Below are 20,951 nucleotides of genomic sequence, written 5' to 3' on the forward strand. Positions count from 1 at the left end.
GATGTCATAGTCTGTGAGTCTCTGTAGGAAACATGTATTTCAACAGAGGAGACCATGCAGCAGTGACTCATAGGCACTAACAACTCCGTATGAACATACAGTCTTGACGGCACATTGTGCCACTATTACTCATTAAACGTGTTAATTAAACCTAAAAAGGCTTTATTTACAATGAAACTGTTGTGTTCTGATCACGGCAGCATTTAAAATGCAAAATGATTTAAACGTGAGGAGAAGCTTAGTGTAGGTACAAAAACAAATGTGACATCTTTTATTCTTACTCTGACAGCAAGGTCTGTTCGACCTTGCTGTCAGCTCATATTGGTATCAGATATGGGTTGTGTCCTAGAATAGATTTGAATAGTCATCCAACAGAATCAGACAGAAGCAGTGAAGCCCCGCAGTGTCAACAGAGCCACAGGCTGCTATCAGTGTTGAAACTGTTTTCTCATTTCAAGTGAAAATACAAGTGCCAGTAGGGATGTGATCATTCTCAACAGGTCGTAATACTAAAGTGACCAAATAAATCATTTTCCAGGAGCGTCCCCGTCGCTCACCTGGTGGAGAGCAAGCCCCAAGTATCAAGTCTGGGTCCATAGCACAGCGGCCCGGGTTCGATTCTCTCTCTCTCTTCTGCCTCTTTCCAAGCCGTCACTATCAAATGAAGCAGAAATGCCATTTTTTAAAATATATATTATTTTCCCAAATACCCACATGACACCCAGAACACCTACTTACGGTTTAGTTATGTTTAGGCTCAAAGTATTTACCCTTTACTTTTCTAAGTTGGGCGATTCATACGGACCTAACGGAGCAAAGCCACAAAGCGCTTGGTGCTTGCCATTGCTCCAAAGATACTCAGAAGCACATGGCTAATTATTATGCAGTTAGGTCGTCTCCTGGTCACAATATTGAAAATGAATTGAGTCAGAAATTATGTGAAAGTTTCGTCACAAACTCGTAAAAAGCTATAAATAAACATGACAATGTTCGGAGATATAGAATCTCGTAGAGTTGATAGAAAACAACTTGTAAAATAAGATGCTCGCAGTAGTACCGTGTGAAAATGGCCTGTGTTGCCATCACATGCTTTATACACCTTAACCTCATCTTATGACGGTGACATAACAACATCAGGCTACTTCCATCTTTTGATAAAGGTCAGTCGTTCCTCACGTGACTGCATAAGAGGCGCTTGCTAGGAAAACATAAACACAGGTAATGTTAAGCTTTTGAGAAGAGGACAGAGTCGTAATATAATTAGTTCGTTGTTCTTGTTTCAGCACTTTTCTGGATCTGTCCACCCAAATTGTAGATCTGCAGATATTTCACTAAAAGTCTGGTTGAGTGACAGCATGGTTCATTCTTACATCACATAGCTATGTGTAATGAATCCTTTACTCGTACTGCTAAACGGTCATAGCAATACTTCCCTGTCTGGAATCGTACACATTTAAAACGCTGATTACAAACCCGGTCACACGTACAAAAGGCTAAGAAACGGCTGGAGGAATCGTGTTTCTTTTTATTTTATAAATTTGCAATGTGCAAGCTACATGCAACATCATTCCCTGTCGCTCACATGTCACTGATCAAAACAACTGTCACACTTGTGAGCCATGCATCAGCACGCAAGAGCCAAGTAGGATGATCTGTAATGAATGCCGACACCGTGGCCCAAGGGTGCAAACCGTTCTCCTGAATGTGGCTGGAGGCTGCTGCACAAAGTTAACTGTCACCCGGGTACAGAAAGTCCCAGTTTCTCCTGGTAATCTACCTCGCTGTCAACTGCTCTCTTCTAAAGAACGTTTCTATGAAACCAAGAGAAGAGAAACAACCTCAAACAAGATTCCAGTCACCTACACTGTAATGAAGGGAGGCAGAAATGTATATTATGACATCTCAAAACTTAAAGCAGAACTATCTACAGAGCTTGATTCCTCTATAGATGGCAAATAGAAAGTTGTAATTTTGAGTCAACTTGCTCTTTACGACATGACAGAAGGAGGCAGAACACTCCAAATATGAGGATTAAGAGTTCAGTTCATCTGATGAAATGTTTCAGTGTCTCTTACTCTGAAAAGGGAAGTTGGACGGGAGCGTAACCACTGTTACACCAGCTTCCTGTTGCAGCTTTGTGTCCAGTTACATTGTGTTGTTACAGTCACATTCATATGAGCTGCAACCTCTTCATGTTTATCTAATAAGCAAAGCGTTAACAGGATCAGACCTGATCTTGGCAGGCAGGACTTGTAAAGGTTGTCTAATGGGGATGGGGGTGGGGTGTTGTTGGCAGAATGGAACCGCTGGAGCACAACACAGCTCACACCAAGAGACCCAGGAATCTGAGAGCCGGCCCTCCCCCTCCCATGCAAACACAGACATGAGGAGAGAAACAGCACCTCGAGCACACATGCATGAACACACGTGGTTGCACACACACAAACATAGACTAATAAAACAACATATGCTCCTGTTTCTACTACCTGGAGCAGCAGGTGGGACGCCCCTCCCTACTGAGGAGAGCAAGAGGAGGGAACGAGAGTAGACCCCCTCTGTGGACACTGTGGTTAGGCAGATATATAAGGATTACAGTCAATTTGTGCTAGAAGAATGCAGTTCGATTAATCACATTTATACCTGACCACTATATAGTGTGTGTGTGTGTATATATATGTATGTACACACGTACACACACACACACACACACATATATAAACTGTTAGGGGTTGAATCATGGCTACAGTGGAAGTTTATGTCGTGTTTCCATTGCGTGGTACGGCTCTCCTCGCCTCGCTAGTTGTGGATAGTACCTGGTCGCAGGCACTTTCGAGGGAGCCGATACTAAAAGGTGACGTTGAAACACTGCAGACAGCTGATTGGTCAGAGAGAATAGTCACTAGAGGGTCACAGGACTTCCTGCACAAACTGGGAGTTTTTAAATAGTGACAAAGTGCAGACAGCTGATTTCCCCTCCTCTACTGGGGGGGTACACTCTGCAGTGGAAAACAAAATGTCTGAAAGGTCCCTGGCTATAGTCCCATGATGGTCTAAATATTTCAGAGCCACTCGTATTGTTGAACTGAGCTCGTAGTGTTCACGTCAACACTCAAGTTATAATCATGTCACGATATCTGATTTTCACTATTATCATGGCAAAAATAATTCCCTATAGAAAATTAGAAAACAAAGAAACGCTATGAAACTAATTCATCTTTAACTTTGTTTGTTTCGACTCTTGGACATAACTTACACTCGACATACGAGTGTAGGGAGGGGCAAAGCGTCCGTAACCAAAGGGAGATTTAAGGAGCTGGATTATTTACACGATGTTATTATCATGATATCAGTATTTCATTTTCTAAATATCACAGATATGGTTAATACCTGTATATCGCCACACACCTTCTCTGAAATCCACAATTTGGTGTTTGATGATATGGAAGTCAAGCAAACATAAACACCTTGTTGTTCCAGGTCACTGAATCCCAATGAAGTTATTTATTACGGTCGATGCGTTTAGTATCGTTCCATTCTGTCCCTTCGCAGTATTTCTAACCAACACATTACCAAATGGAATTGCCTCGAGGTGTTTGATGTTATGGACACTCATAAATCAGAGACATGGGAAGTCATCCCGTCTTCATAATGCGGCTGCGCTGTAGGATTTGGGGGTTGGCGTTAGATTTTCAACACGCTTGTTGCTTTTTCAGTATTATTTTTAAAGATAATTGACAACAATGATTTCAGACTGTGAAAATCATATCAGACATTGAACCCAAGTCAACGCACCTCATAATTACCTTCACTGTTGTGTGGCCTACAATAATAAAATACGTCCCTACTGATGCACCTAAGGACTTCCAATGTCACAAACAAACGTGAAAACACCCGCAATCTTCTTATTTATCATAATGTCACAAACAGGCTCTAATGAATATGCCACTCATACTCGTGACTCGAGAGCCAGTTTAAGTTGCCGGAGGACACACAGAAACACATTTTACTGTACCTAAGAGGCAATTTATTCCAATGACCTTTTTACAAATCTATTTTGCAGAGCTCTGTGTCTGGATGAGGGCAAGTGGCAGAGCGGGGGCTGCTGCTCCAGCAGTGGTCTGTTGTGATTACCTTGTGTGTGGCTCTGCCCTTCTGCTGGGGAATAATTGCCTTTTGCAAAAACTGTATTAATCATGTTGTGACAATACATAAAGCCCTTATTGGAATAAGCATTCAAAGTAGAGACTAGTGTGAATGGACAGGGGGGGCTGCGGGGGCGGGAAGAACAGGGAACAAGAAGCAGAGAGTAATATGAAACCTGGACGTATACGATGTGAGGGGGTAAAACAAGACGAGTTGGCTAGATAGAAAGAGAAACAGAGACAAGTCTTTGTTGCATTTGCACATAAACAAATTAAATCCAATCCGTCCTCCTAGCTTTGCATAGAAGCTGTGGTCATTACATAATGTGGCACGCAGGACAATAACATTCTCTCGATAGCATGCTGGCTAAAGGCTGCAGAAGATAAGTATGTAGGGCCCCTGAGTCATGATATGGATGCAGCGCAGCTTATGAGTAATGATTAATAACTAAGAGTAACAGTTTCATTCGTTAACAGACTGTCTCAGAGCACATTTTATATCTCGCTCAAGTCATTCGCAGACAAACAGATGAGGAGAAATAAGCCGAGTGATCTGAAGGGTTGTCACATTATTTCATGCAGCCATGTCTAACAGCACTCGACAGCGTTCAGCAAAGCAGGAATGACTGATGTGTTGTGCTGTGGCATCTAGGAAAATACATCTTACATCACAAGGACACGTCCAGCCATTTAAAATTATACCTAGACATTTTGAGAATGTCTTACTACTAGCAGCTAGCTAACTTAGCTTAGCACAAAGCCTGGAAACAGCAACGTTGGTTGCGTGTCAACTGATCTTGACCCTGTGAAATGTTTTGTTTTGATACCTTTGGCCAGTCTTTGTGCTAAGCTAAGCTAATTGCCTGCTATATATTTAGCCATGAGAGTGGTAATAAATTCTTCTTATTTAACCCCTGGCAAGAAAGCAAATAAGCTAATTTCGAAAGGTCATCCTTATATTGTTCTTCATTGGATCAATATTATTGATTAATTAACATTAACAGTATATTAATGTTGTAGTGGAGCTCATTTCAAAAGCTGTGGTTGGACATATTGGGAAATACACTTTTATTTTCTTGCCGAGAGTTAGATGAGAAGATTAATACAACCCTCATGTCCGTACACTAAATGTTAAGCTACAGCCAGCAGCCAGTTAGCTTAGTTTAGAAAAATAAAGACAGGAAAGACAGGTAAGGTAACACTATTTGACTGCCAGCTCCTTTTGTGGACGCTGAAAAATCATAAATTCAAAGTCCAGCTGTATTTGGCAGAATAGACAATATAAAGCCCGACTCGAGCACTGCTGAGAACAACTGCTCCTTGTTAATAAATGAAGGAGGTTGTTGCTGCATGTCAAAATACACCGCTTCCTCCCAAAAGGGAAGAAAACAACAACACAATGGTCAAGTGAATCGTGCATTAGAAAGAGGCTGGGAGTCTGACTGACTTCAGGGGCCCAAAAATAGGACACATTCCACTGCAGCAGAGGGTGTGTGTGTATGTCAACAGGAATACATACCAAGCTCCTGCTGAGGGGGTTTGACTTTCTCCACACAGGGAGGGAGGCCAAAACAAAAGGACTGCATGGCTGGTGAGTGCTCGCTCCGGAGCTGGATGGAGGGGTTTTGATTTCCATCATGCTCCAAAGAACAAGGCATCGTGTTTTTAACACATGCTTCAGTGTTTTATAGCTTTTGCATTGAAAGATTATCAAATATAATCTTATAGTTTTGACCAATTGAAATGAGGTCAAAGATAATAATAAATAAATGAGTAAATCATGGGCGAACATTGACTCCAACAGTATACCTGTTCAGACTGCTCTCATGAGGAATTCATACTGAAAATAAGTGTCTTGTTTTTCATGTGAGAAGGACTCATGGCATGTTTTTACAGTAAAAACAGTGAAACCATGAGGAGAACTTCACCTCTACCTGGACTAAATGACTGAAGCTACCTGTAACCCCATAGCAATATGCAACTTTTGCTCAACAGCAACTACTATTGTTTACAGAATAAATTCAAATGACATTTCCCTTAGTGTCGTCACTAGCCATTGTTTGTCAGGCAGAGGGCCCAGTATCACCAAGGGGCCTAAATATTAAATATTTTTCCTTTTTACCATCATTTTAAATTCAGTTTCTACGGACTGAAAACACTCACTACTGTATGTACTGTGCGTTTTCCTGTAGCCTTCTATTCTGCTAGCATCGTGGTGTTCCTACACCATTGTGCCTGTCTAGTAGCCCTTGAAGGGGCCCCTGAACTTCAACCTGTGTTAGAAACCCTGAGTAAAAAGATTTTAATTTTATAATTGATTTAGTTCATAAACACGTCAGTTATGCAAGTTGTTTAGGGATAGTTGGCTCCACAGGGGCTAAACTTCTGCAAAATGGATTGAATACAAAAGTCTGGTGCACAAGGCAGGTTTACAGCATGAAGCAGAGGGAAGGACATCTACAGCTGGACATTAATGTGCATTCAGTTTGTTGTTTTGAGTTAACTAAATAACCTAACCCATTATCTTGGAGTTTAAGGCTCCACTGAGAAACACACAGAGCTATGTAAGTAAAAATATATATTTGTGTACATTTCTGTGTGTGCAAGATTGACAGTAACGGAAAAATAGTTAATGGTTTATGACTGCAAAACTGTGCTGCTAATCTTAGTTCAAAGGATTATCGTATTGTATTCATACTGTCGTCAAACAGTTGACAGAAGTTGGTTTACAGAGATAAACCTTGTTGCATGGCCTCTCGGCTCTCAGCGGTGCAGTAGTAACAGCAGCAGGCAGGGTGCGGGGATCCTGTGGGTGTTTCACTGTGTTCAGCTGAGACTGCAGCAGGACCTGTTACACCATATAACATCAAACATATCATACTAGAGAATACAATAACCTCATGAATATTTTAAAGTGATGTTATAAACTCCATACTAGAATATGGTAAGGCTACTTGAAGAAGTATTTTTACCTCATTCCGAAAACTGTCAAACGTCAAAACCGTTAGCATGACAAACCGCTAAGCTAGCGCTAGCACTAGCTAGCTAGCAAGATACATCATTAATTCATGTTAACTGTAATAATATCTGGGAAACTAAATTTGGCTAAACAGTTGTGTTTGTAATGTACTTACCGGGGGAAAGAAGAGCAGAGTCTTTAGAGTGCTTTTTAGTACAAAAGCTAAGCTAACAAGCTAGGTATGGTGAGCACATACATCGATTCCTGCTAGTGCTAACACCTAAATGAAAGAATAGCCTACTAGAATGTCACTTTCACGGAAAGCTAGAGCTCAGACTTCTTAGTTAGTACAATTAACCGCACAGAAAACCGTATTATGTCCGATTTTAGCATGAAGGAAATCCCGACTGAGAGGTCAAGTTCAGTGACTGGGATTAGCTGAGGAGACACAGCTAGCTGCTAGCAACAGCACGGACCTGTCACTCAAAGTGGCCGCGCCCCTAATTATTCTTACTATGATTGAATTTAGCATTACACTCCTATAACATCTGTTAACCGATGAGCAGATATATCATCTTTTTGATTCCTCTTCCGACTCAAAACCTGGTGCCTACATTACCCACAGTGCATCTCGTCCGCCAACAGCTCAGCCAGAGGTTTTGGTGCGTTATGATTGGAGCAGCTGATGTGGCGTTAAGTGTTTATCCTGCAGAAGATGAGGAGCAGCACAAATGTCTTCTTTATAATCCCACACCCCCAGATTGTTTTTATTTTTAGTCTTGTAGTTTTTTTTTTGCCCCAACTGACTCAGATTACATTATTTGAGGCAATTTAATATAATGCAATACTACTTCCCAAAACCTAGAAACACACTTTAATGTGTAAAACCGCCTGAATAAAACGAGGCAATTTAGTCTTGCTGCCAGTTTGTCAGTGGACCACCCCAGTACTGTGACTAAAAATCCCCTCAACCACCATTATAAAGGTGACATCTGTAACAGGACACCTTCACCTGCCAACAAGGTCAATTATTAATCTTTGTGTTATGAATCTTTAAACCACTGAAGTTAGATATGTGTCAAACTTTCCTCACAGCTAAGAAAAGCAATTTTAGTACCAAGTAAGGCTGGTGGACTCAACTTCTTTGGTCGACCCTGGCGAGGCCTGTTCCGAGTGGAACCTGTCCTGGAAAACCGCTGTATGATCTTAGCCACTGTGCTGCAACTCATTTTCATGGTGTTGGCAATCTTCTTATAGCCAAGGCCATCTTTGTGAAGCGCAATAATCCTTTTTTTCAGCCGCTCAGAGAGTTCCTTGCCATGAGGTGCCATGTTGTCCAGCATTCAGAGAGAATTGTGCCCAAAACACCAAATTTAACAGCCCTGCTTATCATTTACACCTGAATCCTTGTAACACTAACGAGTCACATGACACCAGGGCGGGAAAACAACATCATTGGGCACAATTAGGACATGTTCACTATGGGGTGTACTCACTTTTGTTGCCAGCTGTTTAGACATTAACAGCTGTGTACTGAGTAATTTTCAAAGGACAATAAATCTATACTGTTATTCAAGCAGCACACTGACTACTTTAAGTTATATCAAAGTTTCAGTAGGATAATGTTATCCCCTGAAAGGATATAACAGAATATTTGCAAAAATCTAAAGGGTGTACTCACTTTTGAGATATACTGTAGTTCACAGATAAATAGTTGAAAATCTAATCTTGATCTGTAATTTCCGTAAAAATCACCAGGACATAACCAGGATTTCTTCTGTGGTAATGTTGGGTTTTCTCCTGTGTTACTATTTGATAGTCGAGTTTCACTTGTTGGGAAAACTGACGAGTCATCACATTTCTGGTTTTGGCTCCTCGTGTGTTTGTGCAATCCTGTCTTCTAAAAAAAAACATTTATACACAACTAAGTGGTTTTACCTAATACATTTTGAGCGGAGTGTAATTGCTGCATAGATTATGTTCACTGGCAAATGTTTCCTTTTTCCAGTCGATGAGGTTGTTTCTTTTATACCTGAATGGATTTCTTGTACATTACTCTTCCACCCTACGGATATTCAATCTATCTCACATTCGCTCCTCGGTGTGTCTACAGCCTACGTTTACAAATAACACCGCAGAGAAGTATCTTTGGAGAACCATAACTCCCGTTTTAGGCTATAAAAACACGTTGGTTAAAGCTGCACTCACTAATAGTATATTTTAACAATGGATCACAAAAATGTAGAAGGAGTCGTTTGTAGTGACAACCTATTGAGATTATCACCAAACTCTGCACTTCTGCGCAGCTTGTAAAAGCTTTTTAGCCTCTTTTAGCCTCTTTTAGCTCATTGTTTTGGTGTCACCAGATTTGATTTGTCAGATCTTGAAAAAGTAAAGACGTGCTGTGCTTCCACAACTTCTCTCTAACCTTTGAAATGTCTTGACATAAGTTTAAAAACCTTCAACACGCTTTAGTTTCCAAAGGCAGATAATATAATGAAAACAAATGAAATGAGACATTGTTATATTTATGTTGATGCAAAAACAAAATCTGAAAGTTTATTTAAAAGATGTAATTGTAACTTTGATGTTTGCACGTTCGAGCACGAGTTTAAGTCACAACCTTTGTCACATGTTACCTTTTTACCAAATTTGCTGTTGTAAAAATGAGGTAATGACACTTTTATTGAGTAAATAAAACAATAACAATTCCTCTGATACTCTCAATGTTGCTGTTCAAACACTCATTGGGATATAAACCTCCTTTTAAATGTAAGTACAGTAAATCTGTATTATCAGATCTTATGTTCTATCATTATATTGTTGTTAGTTGTATTTGATTGTGTCTATAATGCCGTGTTCCCTAAAGCCCTGTGTAACGTGTTTTAAGAAGTGCTATCCAAATATTATCTTATTATAATGAAATCCTCATATATTCATATAGTGTGATGCAGCTTGTTAAGTGGTTGTTATACATGTGCTCAGATGCACTGTGCAGAGAAAGGTTTCAGGTAAGAGAGAATGGATCATTAGGATTACAGTATGAGGTGGTGAAGGCAGGCTGCAGTGAAGCGTCTCCTGCAGGACACCCAGCAGCGGGCTCTGCTGCTCCTGTGGATCAGTGGAGGTAGTTAGTGAGTGTTTCTTTGCACAGTGATTAAGGGGGAGGACCAATGGCAACAAAGGAGACGGAGAGGACGGTGGCTCCTCCTCTCCCTATCTCTCTCTCTCTCCCTCTCTCTGTGCTTTATAGATGTATATAATCCCTGAGTTGACCCAGAAAACAAACTCCTCTGACTGCCGAGACGCCGCAGAGTTCGCATCCGCCGCAGGGCTGCATGTAGCCGGAGCATCAGCTGGAGAAACAACCCCGGCACAGATCCAACTTCTCCGTACGGATTCGACATTAATACATCGGGTAGGTGTCGTTCTGTGTTACTCCTTAAACAGGTAGAGAGGCAGCACTTTGCCTTTGTGCGCCGGACTATTTCATGTAATAAAAACACGCTGATTAGATCCGTTTATCCTGTTTCACCTTGTCACTTTGCGGACTTGTATGTGAGGCGGTGTTTATGGCATCGAATGTCAAATAGTCCCGAGGATAAAGAAGAAGAGGGTTCATGCTCTGTAATAATGTCAGCAGTTATTATCCTCCCTCAGATTATTTATTTACAAAGTGGCATTCTGCTGAATGAGATCCAGATCTGCACAGAAGCTCCACACAGAGGCTGTAATTAGGTAACACAAGATCAGAATGTTAAGGAGGATTTAGGCTGGGGGGGGGAAGTGTCTGGTTTTATCAGCACTACAAGGCTTGGATTGCTACAGGCAGGGGCCACACCACAGTCACATCTTCTGGAGGATTTAAAAGCCTGAAATGTCTTTTGTTTTTTCAGACGCACACATTTATTCCGTTGCTCTTTTTATTTATTTATGATCTCATTTAAAATGATGCCATCAGCTTTAACAAGACCATCACGTTGACAGCAAATTAGAGTTTGAGCGCGATCTGTTTGTCATCTGGAGGTAATCTTAATTGAAGATCTTTTGTAATGAGTGTGTGGAGACAGAGGCAATGTGCTGTGTGTTGAGGGGGGGGGGTGTAGTCTGGAGGAGCATTCCTCTGCGTCCTTTTGGCTGCAAGGGTATTGCTGCCCCCCCTCGACGGTGTGATAACTCACTGGTGGTGTAATTCTGCAGGTTTGAGATGTTTTTAACAGGAACACTTGTGGTGTGTGTTCAAACTGGGGGAGGAGTTTGAACAGAGACACTCATGAGAGTTTTATTGTGTTGTTGTTAAAGAGATATGTTGCTGGAGTCCAAACGGAAGCAGATGCTGAGATACGAGCACTGGATTCTACATTTCCTCAGATGCAGCTGGATAGTTTCTTTTGTTTGGCCTCCTGAAGGCTCTTCACACCAACACGTCCAGTTTGTAATGAAGACTGAACATTAGCACGCGCTGGACAGAATACACCCCGATGACATCATCATGTGCGATATATTGAATTAATTAGATTTAATTAAAATGTTGTTTTGTTGATCTTGACATGTTTTGGATTTGAAATGTTCCAAGTTTCCAGCTGCACGACGCCAAACGTAAACAAAAAACATGGCCGACCATGACAAACTGGTGGCCACGTTTTATTTGGGGGGCATTTTGAATGTTTTCCCCAATAACGTTTGTGCAGAGAAAATAACTTTCAGGTTTATAACCAGTTAATAACATTGGCCACATATTTTGACTTTAACTTAAATGCTGAACTGCTTTTACTATATGATAGTATGTATTATTATTTAAATACAGGCACATATACTTTACATTGCCTTTTAGTTGATAGTTTACCATTTGCAATAAGCGCTTCCATTGTTGAGTCAGACCACTTCTTCTTCATGAAGTCGGGGGTGATGGATTTTGCCAGAGTTTACAAGTTGGGTCTTTGAGTGGCGCAGAAGGTTCCTGGTTGTCTGGAACGCAGCATAAATCCTGAGACTGTAATCATTAGAATATAAACTGAAAGGTAACTGCTGGTAGCTGTCTGGAGTAACAACAGTCCTGTAGCTGGCGATCTGAATCTACCGGTATCATCTCCAGAGGGACAGACTGACGAGGGCTGTGCAGGATCTACTTTATTCAGTTTGTCTCGACCTGCTGGTAGCTAATGCTAGCTAGCATCTCAGGGGAATCTCTGTCAAGAAACAGAAACAACAAGAGCAGATGAATTAGTTTTATTAAAGTGGATTCTCTACTTAGTTTAAGCATCTTCTACTTTGAATATTCATAACGGTGACAGCCGTGCAGGAGCTGCAGGTCTTTATTATTCAACTGTCTTGTTGAATGAATGTGTTTCACTAATGTTTTTGTCTTTCTCCTCGAGATGAGTAAACATTGTGGATTGCCCCTTTAAATGATGGGTATTTTAAGCGTATTTAGGTTGTAACGATAATGAGTTGTATTAAAAATCTAATTTAATGTGTTTCAATGTTTTTCAGGGCGATATAGGCCATGGCTGAACACATGATGATGCCCATGACCCACAGCTTCAGGATGGGCATGAACGGATCCCCGCAGCACAACGGCCAGCCCGGCCTGCGCACTCTGCCCAACGGCCAGGTGATGCACTACGGGAGGAACCCTCAGAGCAACATGGAGGCTGCCATGAGACAGCGGCAGGGCATGGTGGGACTCGGCGGCATGGCCGGCCCCGTGAACGGAGCTCCTAACCCTATGGCCAACCACCACCACCAGATGATGTCTGGGAACATGATGTACAACGGCCAGGCTCCGCAGCAGCAGCAGCACCACCACATGCACCCCCAGCAGCAGCAGCAGCAGCAACAGCAGCAGCAGGGACACCCGCAGCAGCAGCAGGGACACCCGCAGCAGCAGCAGGGACACCCGCAGCAGCAGCAGGGGGGACACCCGCAGCAGCAGCAGCAGGGGGGACACCCGCAGCAGTACCTCCCTGGTAGCCTCACCTCTCAGCAGCTGATGGCCAGCATGCACCTGCAGAAACTCAACACTCAGTATCATGGACACCCGCTGGTTTCAGCCAATGGCCACCACATGCCCAACAGTGCTCAGTACCGGGTGGGGCCGGCCCAGCTATCGGGCATGCAGCACATCGGCGGCCCTTTGGGACTAAACGGCATGGACATGGACCTGATTGACGAGGAAGTTCTGACGTCACTGGTGCTGGAGTTTGGGTTGGACCGCGTTCAGGAGCTGCCCGAGCTCTTCCTGGGACAGAACGAGTTTGACTTCATATCGGACTTTGTGTGCAAACAGCAGCCGAGCACGGTGAGCTGTTGAGCGAAGCTGGTTGGGTCTGTTTGGACTGGACACCCCCAAAGAATGACTGAGCGGTCACAGTAGCACAGCGAGAGGAGACAATCTCTCTGTTCTGTTTGGGTGTTTCTGTGTCTGTGTATTTGACAGTGTCTTGTACGCCTTCACACTGACCTGCCTGCGAGTTGATGAAGAATTGTTGAGAGAGAAAACGCAGCAAAGAGCACCAGGTTTCTCGTCTTTGAGCCGGTGCCAGTAAGATCTGTCGTCTTTGGCCAAATTGAGGCATCCTGATGCAGCGGGCTCTGTCTGTACCCATCTGGCCCTCAGCACATGTGCCTGCACTGCCAAGGCTTGGGGATATTTACAACTTAACAAGCAGAACGGGGGAAGGCCTGAAAAGACTATCCATCTGGGTCTGCTCGATTCTGATAATGTATTTTATCTCTGATGACACCTTCAAATAGTAGCGGACATTTGACAAATTTACAAAAGGTAGTTTCTTCAAGGATGAAGGGATTAAGAATAAGGTTTTTTTCGGACATGCATATTGAAGGCTGGCTCTTCAAAACTTAGTTTCTACAAATAAAAAAGATGTGCAAAGTTCAGTGAGGTTGTGCAGCGTTCCTGGTGACGTGATGGGGTTTATTGTGCTACATTGATACATTGATAGCTTTCAGAGTCATTTACCTGACTCCAGATTAAATCTGCAATCATTAAATGTACCACATCTGTTCCGCGCTAATTAACTGTGATTGAATCATTGGCAGAGTAGCGCTTCGCTTCGAGTGTCTGCTTAAACAAAGCATTTATCTAGAAAATGGCCTGGAAGTCTCTCTGCTCCGACACTTTTAGACGATCATTGCGAGCAAAGTTTAGGGTTACTGCTTCTTAGAACTGCTAAGGAAGGAGAAACATGTTCGTATATGAGAAGCAACGGTGGCCTGTTACAAGATACAAGAGAAGCAGAGGGTGAAGGTGTGAGTCTCAGATCTGAGGTGGGATTTCTTTCTGAAACTCGATTGGTTTAAACAGAAAAAGAAAAAAAAACAAGTACGTGATTGCAGAATTTGCATCTGTGTGTTGTTTGTGTACGTCTGTGTGTGGTCAGTGCAGTGTGGCATTTAACACCCATTGAATGGCGTCCTCCTCCCTAAACCGTGGCCCTGTGTGCTGAAGGTGGTCGGAGGGGAGAGAGGTTGTGATGTGTGGACGCAGCACTCCCCGGCAGCACTTACTTTAATCATTATTTAAATCTGCTACCTGTGGCATTGATTTCATTTGGCAGAAAGAGCGAGCAAGGAGCGCAAAGCGTGCAAAAGTTGTTGTTTTTGCCATAGATTAGCTTACTCTGCTGCTTTTCTACTGATTAGATTTAAATTATATGTTCTCACACGCTTGTCTTAATTGAGGTCGGCTTGCACATTCTCCAATGACTCAATAATTATAAAACGGACATGTTCTGTGGCGCTTTTATTTTTTGCGCAGTTGGTAATTAGGTTTTTGTCAAGGTTGCTGCTTTGCTGCTGCAGGCTGGTGGAGAGAGAACTTCCTGCTCTGGTAATGCTATTTGTGGAGCTGTCAGAGGGGTCAGGCCTGCGCTATAGTGCACTGTGTTAATCTGTTCCAATGTAACTGTGCTGCGTTCCCTGTCTCTCTGGAGATCTGCCATTTCCAAGCTCTTCAGTCAAACAATGGCCATTGAAACGCTGTTGTAAAGGCAGAAAAGTGGCCGGGGGTTCACGCTCTGCTTCACTTTCTGCCTTAGCAAACTCACAAGCTCACAGTGAAAATGGAAATCCTTCTGGCCTTAGCGTGACAGTGGCCTCTGATTACTGCTATATCAATAAGCGCAGCCTTCTTGTGTATTGTATCTTTGTACTGTAGACTAGAGGTGAAGTTGATCTAGAGACATTTAAGGTACTTTTGGAGAAAACATTGTCAGATGTAAATGTAAATCAGTGGCTGATTTTCGATGTGTTAACGAGAGATTATATCCTACATTTTTACAAACGAGTGTGTAGATACAGTGTGAGTATACCAATGGGTGTTTGTGGTGCAGGGCCTGAAGCTTTACGAGCGAGTCGACTGCATGTTGAACGTGAGGGACGCCACCACTTTCCCACAATGCAGCTGAGAATGTACAGTACAACACAATGTGGGGTCTTAAGATGGTAGATAAACGTGTGAGATTGTACTCCTTGTTCCAAGTTACACATCATTCAGTTGGGTAAACCCCCCCCCCAGTCCTGTCCCACTTCCCCAAAGCTTTTGTAATGTTATTGATTCTATTTTAAGAAAATGTATTTATTTTCAAATAAAATATTTATTTAAAGAAATGTTTTCCACCGTTGTTTGATATAATATATCATGTTGCATGTGTTGTGTCTGCTGTGCATCCATCCTGTTGGAGTTTCACCCTCTTGTTGGTTCTACACACTTCTCCTCCCACAAGAAGTGATGAGCAAACACAAGAGCAAACATACAGTATCCCAAACAGGCGTGAGTCAGCACTATCTGCACAGAGCCGCTCGTGTTGTAGTAGTAATGAGCTTACTTTAAGTACTGCATCAAAGTAAAGTCACTTATTACACTTGAGCACTTTTTGATGAAGCTTCTCACAAATGTTTCAAACGAGGCAATAAGGTTTGACATACAGTAAAGCACTGAAAGACGTTCCTGTGCGACGTCATGACAGACTGCATTGATTTGATTGGCAGACGAGAGGCGGTGCGAGTTGAACAGCGTTAAAGATGGAGCCCGTCTGGACGTAGAGACAGATATGTCGGAAATATGTGAAAAGAAGTCACTCCTGCACGGCCAACACCTTCATTAGTAACTGTTTCATGTGATGAAACCTTCGCACCCTCGTACTGTCTCCCTTTAAAAACATATTCCATCTCCAGCTCCAAGTTTTGTTTTCAAGAAGAACATTTCTGTGGGGATTTATGGGAGAAAAAAAATAGAATCATTAAAATTCTAATTAGCTGCGTAGTAAAGTCACATTAAGAGGACCTGAAATACTCATGCTGCTCTACAAGGCAGCGATTTGTCCTTGAGCTGTTTTTAATGGATTTTTAAAAACGATCCGTGACTTGTGGACGTGCAGTAGAGCAAACCTGCAGCGGGGGCTCATGTTAGAGTAAGTCTACCTAACCTTTCAGACTAAATGCTGTGCAACACAAACACAATTACAAGAGGTTTCAGTTGTCAACAGGAAATCTAAAAGTTCCCCCTCAAATAAATGAAGGCGCACTGCTTTTTAAAGTACAACAGTTTAATAGAAACCATTATTATAATGGCTACACTATTAAAAATAAAGATAAACTCGTGTCCCTCAGGGTCACGAGTGAAGACTACAAACATAAGATATGTAACAGTAAAAGCAATATATGACAAGTACAAAGCATGCTTATAAATGAATAATGACAAAATAATTCAAGTTGAATAAAACAACACGTTTACAATTTTATATTTATTTATTAAAATGTGGTTTTTATGTGACATTTTCCACGAGTGTCACAAATGGCGCCTCACACCTATTTCCTGCTGTGCCATTTACCGCATCAACACCTAGTGCAGCTTGCAGTTCTGCAGCCTACGAGGGTAGATATAAGGCTTTTAGTAAAAGAGTATAAGAAAAGCACAACAAACACGTGTCATGAATAAACAAGGAGAACGAGAAGGGGTTGTGTAAACAACGCACAACTGCCATTCCCTGCAAAACTGCTCCCAACCTCACTGATGCTGCCATGTGGGAGTTCTTGAGTTTCAAACCTGTTTGTGGAAGTGACAGAAATGCTCCTCTGTCAGCCTTAATAACTGTGAGGAACGGTTGAATACAGTGTCACAGAGGGCGCAGCGCTTCACATCACAAGCTGAACGTTTAGGAACATGCATGAGAGCAACCGATTAAACATTCAGCCTCCAACAAACATGTTTATTATAATCTACGTGCTTTCGACTCAGGAACACATGAACAATCCAGGACAGTGTCATGTCTTTATTTGTACCCCCCCCCCTTAGGAGAGAGATCCAGAATATTATCCAGGCTCCATTACATAACAGACTCCATTATTAAAAATACCAACGGCTACACCTGAAAATGCAAGATGCAGTATGTGAGTCACACTCAGTGAATAACAACATGTTCAGTCTTGTCTGCTACAAAGAATTTGACATGGAACAAACGCGATATACAGATATGGATCTAAGATTATACAGATGTGGATCTAAGATTATACAGATATGGATCTAAGATTATACAGATGTGGATCTAAGATTATACAGATATGGATCTAAGATTATACAGATGTGGATCTAAGATTATACAGATGTGGATCTAAGATTATACAGATCTAAGATTATACAGATATGGATCTAAGATTATACAGATATGGATCTAAGATTATACAGATATGGATCTAAGATTATACAGATCTAAGATTATACAGATGTGGATCTAAGATTATACAGATATGGATCTAAGATTATACAGATATGGATCTAAGATTATACAGATGTGGATCTAAGATTATACAGATATGGATCTAAGATTATACAGATCTAAGATTATACAGATGTGGATCTAAGATTATACAGATCTAAGATTATACAGATGTGGATCTAAGATTATACAGATATGGATCTAAGATTATACAGATCTAAGATTATACAGATGTGGATCTAAGATTATACAGATATGGATCTAAGATTATACAGATCTAAGATTATACAGATGTGGATCTAAGATTATACAGATATGGATCTAAGATTATACAGATGTGGATCTAAGATTATACAGATGTGGATCTAAGATTATACAGATATGGATCTAAGATTATACAGATATGGATCTAAGATTATACAGATGTGGATCTAAGATTATACAGATGTGGACTACTAGCTGGAGAATTTGGGTTGTAAATGAATGCTGCTTTAAAGTTTTCTGAGCAACGACCATCGTGGCCAAGAGGAACAACTATGGAATAATGGCAAAGGATAAAATAGTGTGAATAGGAGAGCGGGTATGAAAGAAACAAGATATTCCTAACTACGTCTTAAAAACCGTGTGGATACGTAATACTGCAGCGTCATTGAACGCAAGTAATGTTTCGTTAGTCAGATTATTTCGTATTTAAACATCCATTTGTTTTCAGGAGTCTTTATCGGGCCGGTTTAAATGTTGCTTTCGTCCCTCTAAAGCAGGGGGGGGGAACCTTTTTCCTATCAAGGGCCTTTTTTTTTTCCAACATCCTTCGAGGGCCATACTAATTATTGAACTCATAACCTCTGCAAAATGTTTTTAAGACACAGCCCATTCATTTCACCTTCCCACAACGGAGACATTTATCTCGTCACAGCAGAAGAACATGAAGTAAAAAGGCAGAACACTATAATTAAATAGAATAAAACATAATATAAGTACCAAGTGATATAAATAAAGTGAGTATTGCACATGGCAGTGATAACTGCACAGCAGTGGTGCAACAGTCTGTTCTTGGTGTGGGGGTCTACCTCTCTATCTGTCCATGTTTGTATGTTCCTGCTCTGCAGAGAGCTGCTTGTTGGGCCGAACTCCACCGAAGAGTGTTAACTTTATCCAAACACTCGTCCTCTCAGCTCGCGCAGTTTGACATGTTTCGTGCAGTAATGACGCTCGAGATTATTTTTAATCACCGCAAGTACGTCCGCACAAACTATGCACACTGGCCTTTAACTTCCACAAAGAAATCATCGTTCGTCCATTTCTCCTGGAAAGTGTGACATTCTGCATCCAGCGTTCTCTGTTTTACACTCGCCATGCTGCGTTCACTGACGTCAGAGTCTCGTTTAAAATTGAAGTTTTTTGACATGAGGTGACCACGTGATGACACGTTCCGCTCGTGTTGTGTTCAAGGACCCTGACCGTGGCCAGGAAAAACAGTCAGTCCCCCGTTTAAAATATTGCGTCTAGTTTTTTTTGCTAGGATCAAATGGTCTCGCGGGCCGTATACGGCTCCACACCCCTGCTCTACAGTATCACAACAGGCCGCTAATGTGTTAGAGCGTTTAATAAAACATGTGTATGTCACCTCTCCCCACCAGAATACGCCTTGGGAAGGTTGGGTGCAGCGTGTCTTTTGTCTGCTGGTCCCGTGAGGCGTGTACTGAGGACACGGAGCACTTTCACTGTGATGATGCAAAAGAAAAGAGAAATTAAATGTTAGTGATGAGCAAATTAAATGTGTTATTATCAATAGAATTGTGAATTGTTACATATTATCAAGAGTATGACAAGTGACTCTAATATCTATCGTAAGTTACAGTTAGCTACTGCTCATACCTGAGGCTGCAGCAACACCCGTAGAAGTTTAATTGAGCAAAGATGCATTTAACTGCAGATTCATAGCAGCACACAGATTACACCAGCGCCGTGTTGATTCTGCTGGGCGCTGTGAGAGCTCCACAAATCTATACAACCTTAAGTTTGAGCGTTAGCCCAAGAGAAGCTTATCTCTTAAATATAAACAGGAAACTGTATCATTGAGCCACTTCCTAAAGCAAGGCGGGGAGGTTGATATCCACTCTCAGAATAGCCCTTCTGGCTGTAAGCATAGCAAACATGAGAGCCTGCTGGGTCACATATGGCAGCTCAAAGGCCCACTCAGAGCAGCCAATTAAATCAAGAGCACAGTCAAGGGAGACTTCTTTCCCCAATTATTAGGCTGAGCAATTGAAATGTTTTCTCCAAGATCTTCTTTAATTCAAAGCACAACCCAAATCGATGAGTCAAAACCCCCGTCCTGAATTACAGGCTGAGTCCTATTCAGCTAGTTTTGTGAAAACGTTGTATGAGCTCAAGTATAGCGTTGGATAGATCAGCACTTAATCCCATCTAACCCTTCTTCTCAAAGTGTGTCTGAAATCTTGCTGTCAATCAACTCTGCGCCTCTTTCACGTAGCTGGAGGAAGTGTTCTGTGTGAAAACATCAACAGACTTAATGTGTTTGTGTCCCGTGGGAAAGTTATACTATTATTAAAATTCTCACTTTAACTTCAGTTACGTAACAAACGTACTCATTTTAAATCAAACGATGATCGTTTACTAAACCGTAACCACTATGCTAACACTATGCTAACACTATGCTAACCACGTGTTTAATAATAGCGACCGTTAACGTAATTGAGAATGCAGTTTAGTTGCATGGAAACGTTATGTTACCATCTGCGTCTATAACATGTGAGTGAGCTTCAGAGGGCTGAGAGGTGGATTCTGTTACGTATGCTAGCTGTTTCCCTCTCGTTCCAGTCTTTATGCTAAGCTAAGCTAACGTGTCCTGGCTGTAGCTTCATATTGTCTGTGTAGTACAGGAAACACAGATATCTGTATCTGTTACCACATTGATAATAAACGAGCTGCGACTGTGTTTTCTGTAAGCAGAAGAACAGACTGTCCTGAGAGGAGTCAGTAGATTGCGATGGGGTGTCACATTGGCAAACATATTTACTGAAGTGGAGATAAAACAGCGCTGTGATCATCCTAAATTATTACCGCAACCGCTGAACCATCCAGTTCGTG

General features: G+C 41.8%; 1 protein-coding gene and 1 long non-coding RNA gene across 2 annotated transcripts; one reads left to right on the plus strand and one right to left on the minus strand.

Annotated features, from left to right (window-relative positions):
* Positions 1-542: 542 nt before the first annotated feature.
* On the minus strand, positions 543-7,631 carry LOC115015851 (uncharacterized). The gene is made up of 3 exons (XR_003833035.1): positions 7,277-7,631; positions 6,883-6,990; positions 543-654 (listed from the first exon to the last, which is right to left on the minus strand). It is a non-coding gene; the product is annotated as an uncharacterized LOC115015851 (long non-coding RNA).
* Positions 7,632-10,346: 2,715 nt separating this feature from the next.
* LOC115015850 (cbp/p300-interacting transactivator 3-like) lies at positions 10,347-15,729 on the plus strand. Its single transcript, XM_029443450.1, has 2 exons — positions 10,347-10,519; positions 12,595-15,729. Exon 2 carries the CDS (start codon positions 12,608-12,610, stop codon positions 13,412-13,414), a length of 807 nt encoding a protein of 268 aa, XP_029299310.1. The 5' UTR covers positions 10,347-10,519; positions 12,595-12,607; the 3' UTR covers positions 13,415-15,729.
* The last annotated feature ends 5,222 nt before the right edge of the window (positions 15,730-20,951 follow it).

This window comes from Cottoperca gobio, chromosome 11 (assembly GCF_900634415.1).
Source record: "Cottoperca gobio chromosome 11, fCotGob3.1, whole genome shotgun sequence".
Lineage (NCBI taxonomy): Eukaryota > Metazoa > Chordata > Actinopteri > Perciformes > Bovichtidae > Cottoperca > Cottoperca gobio.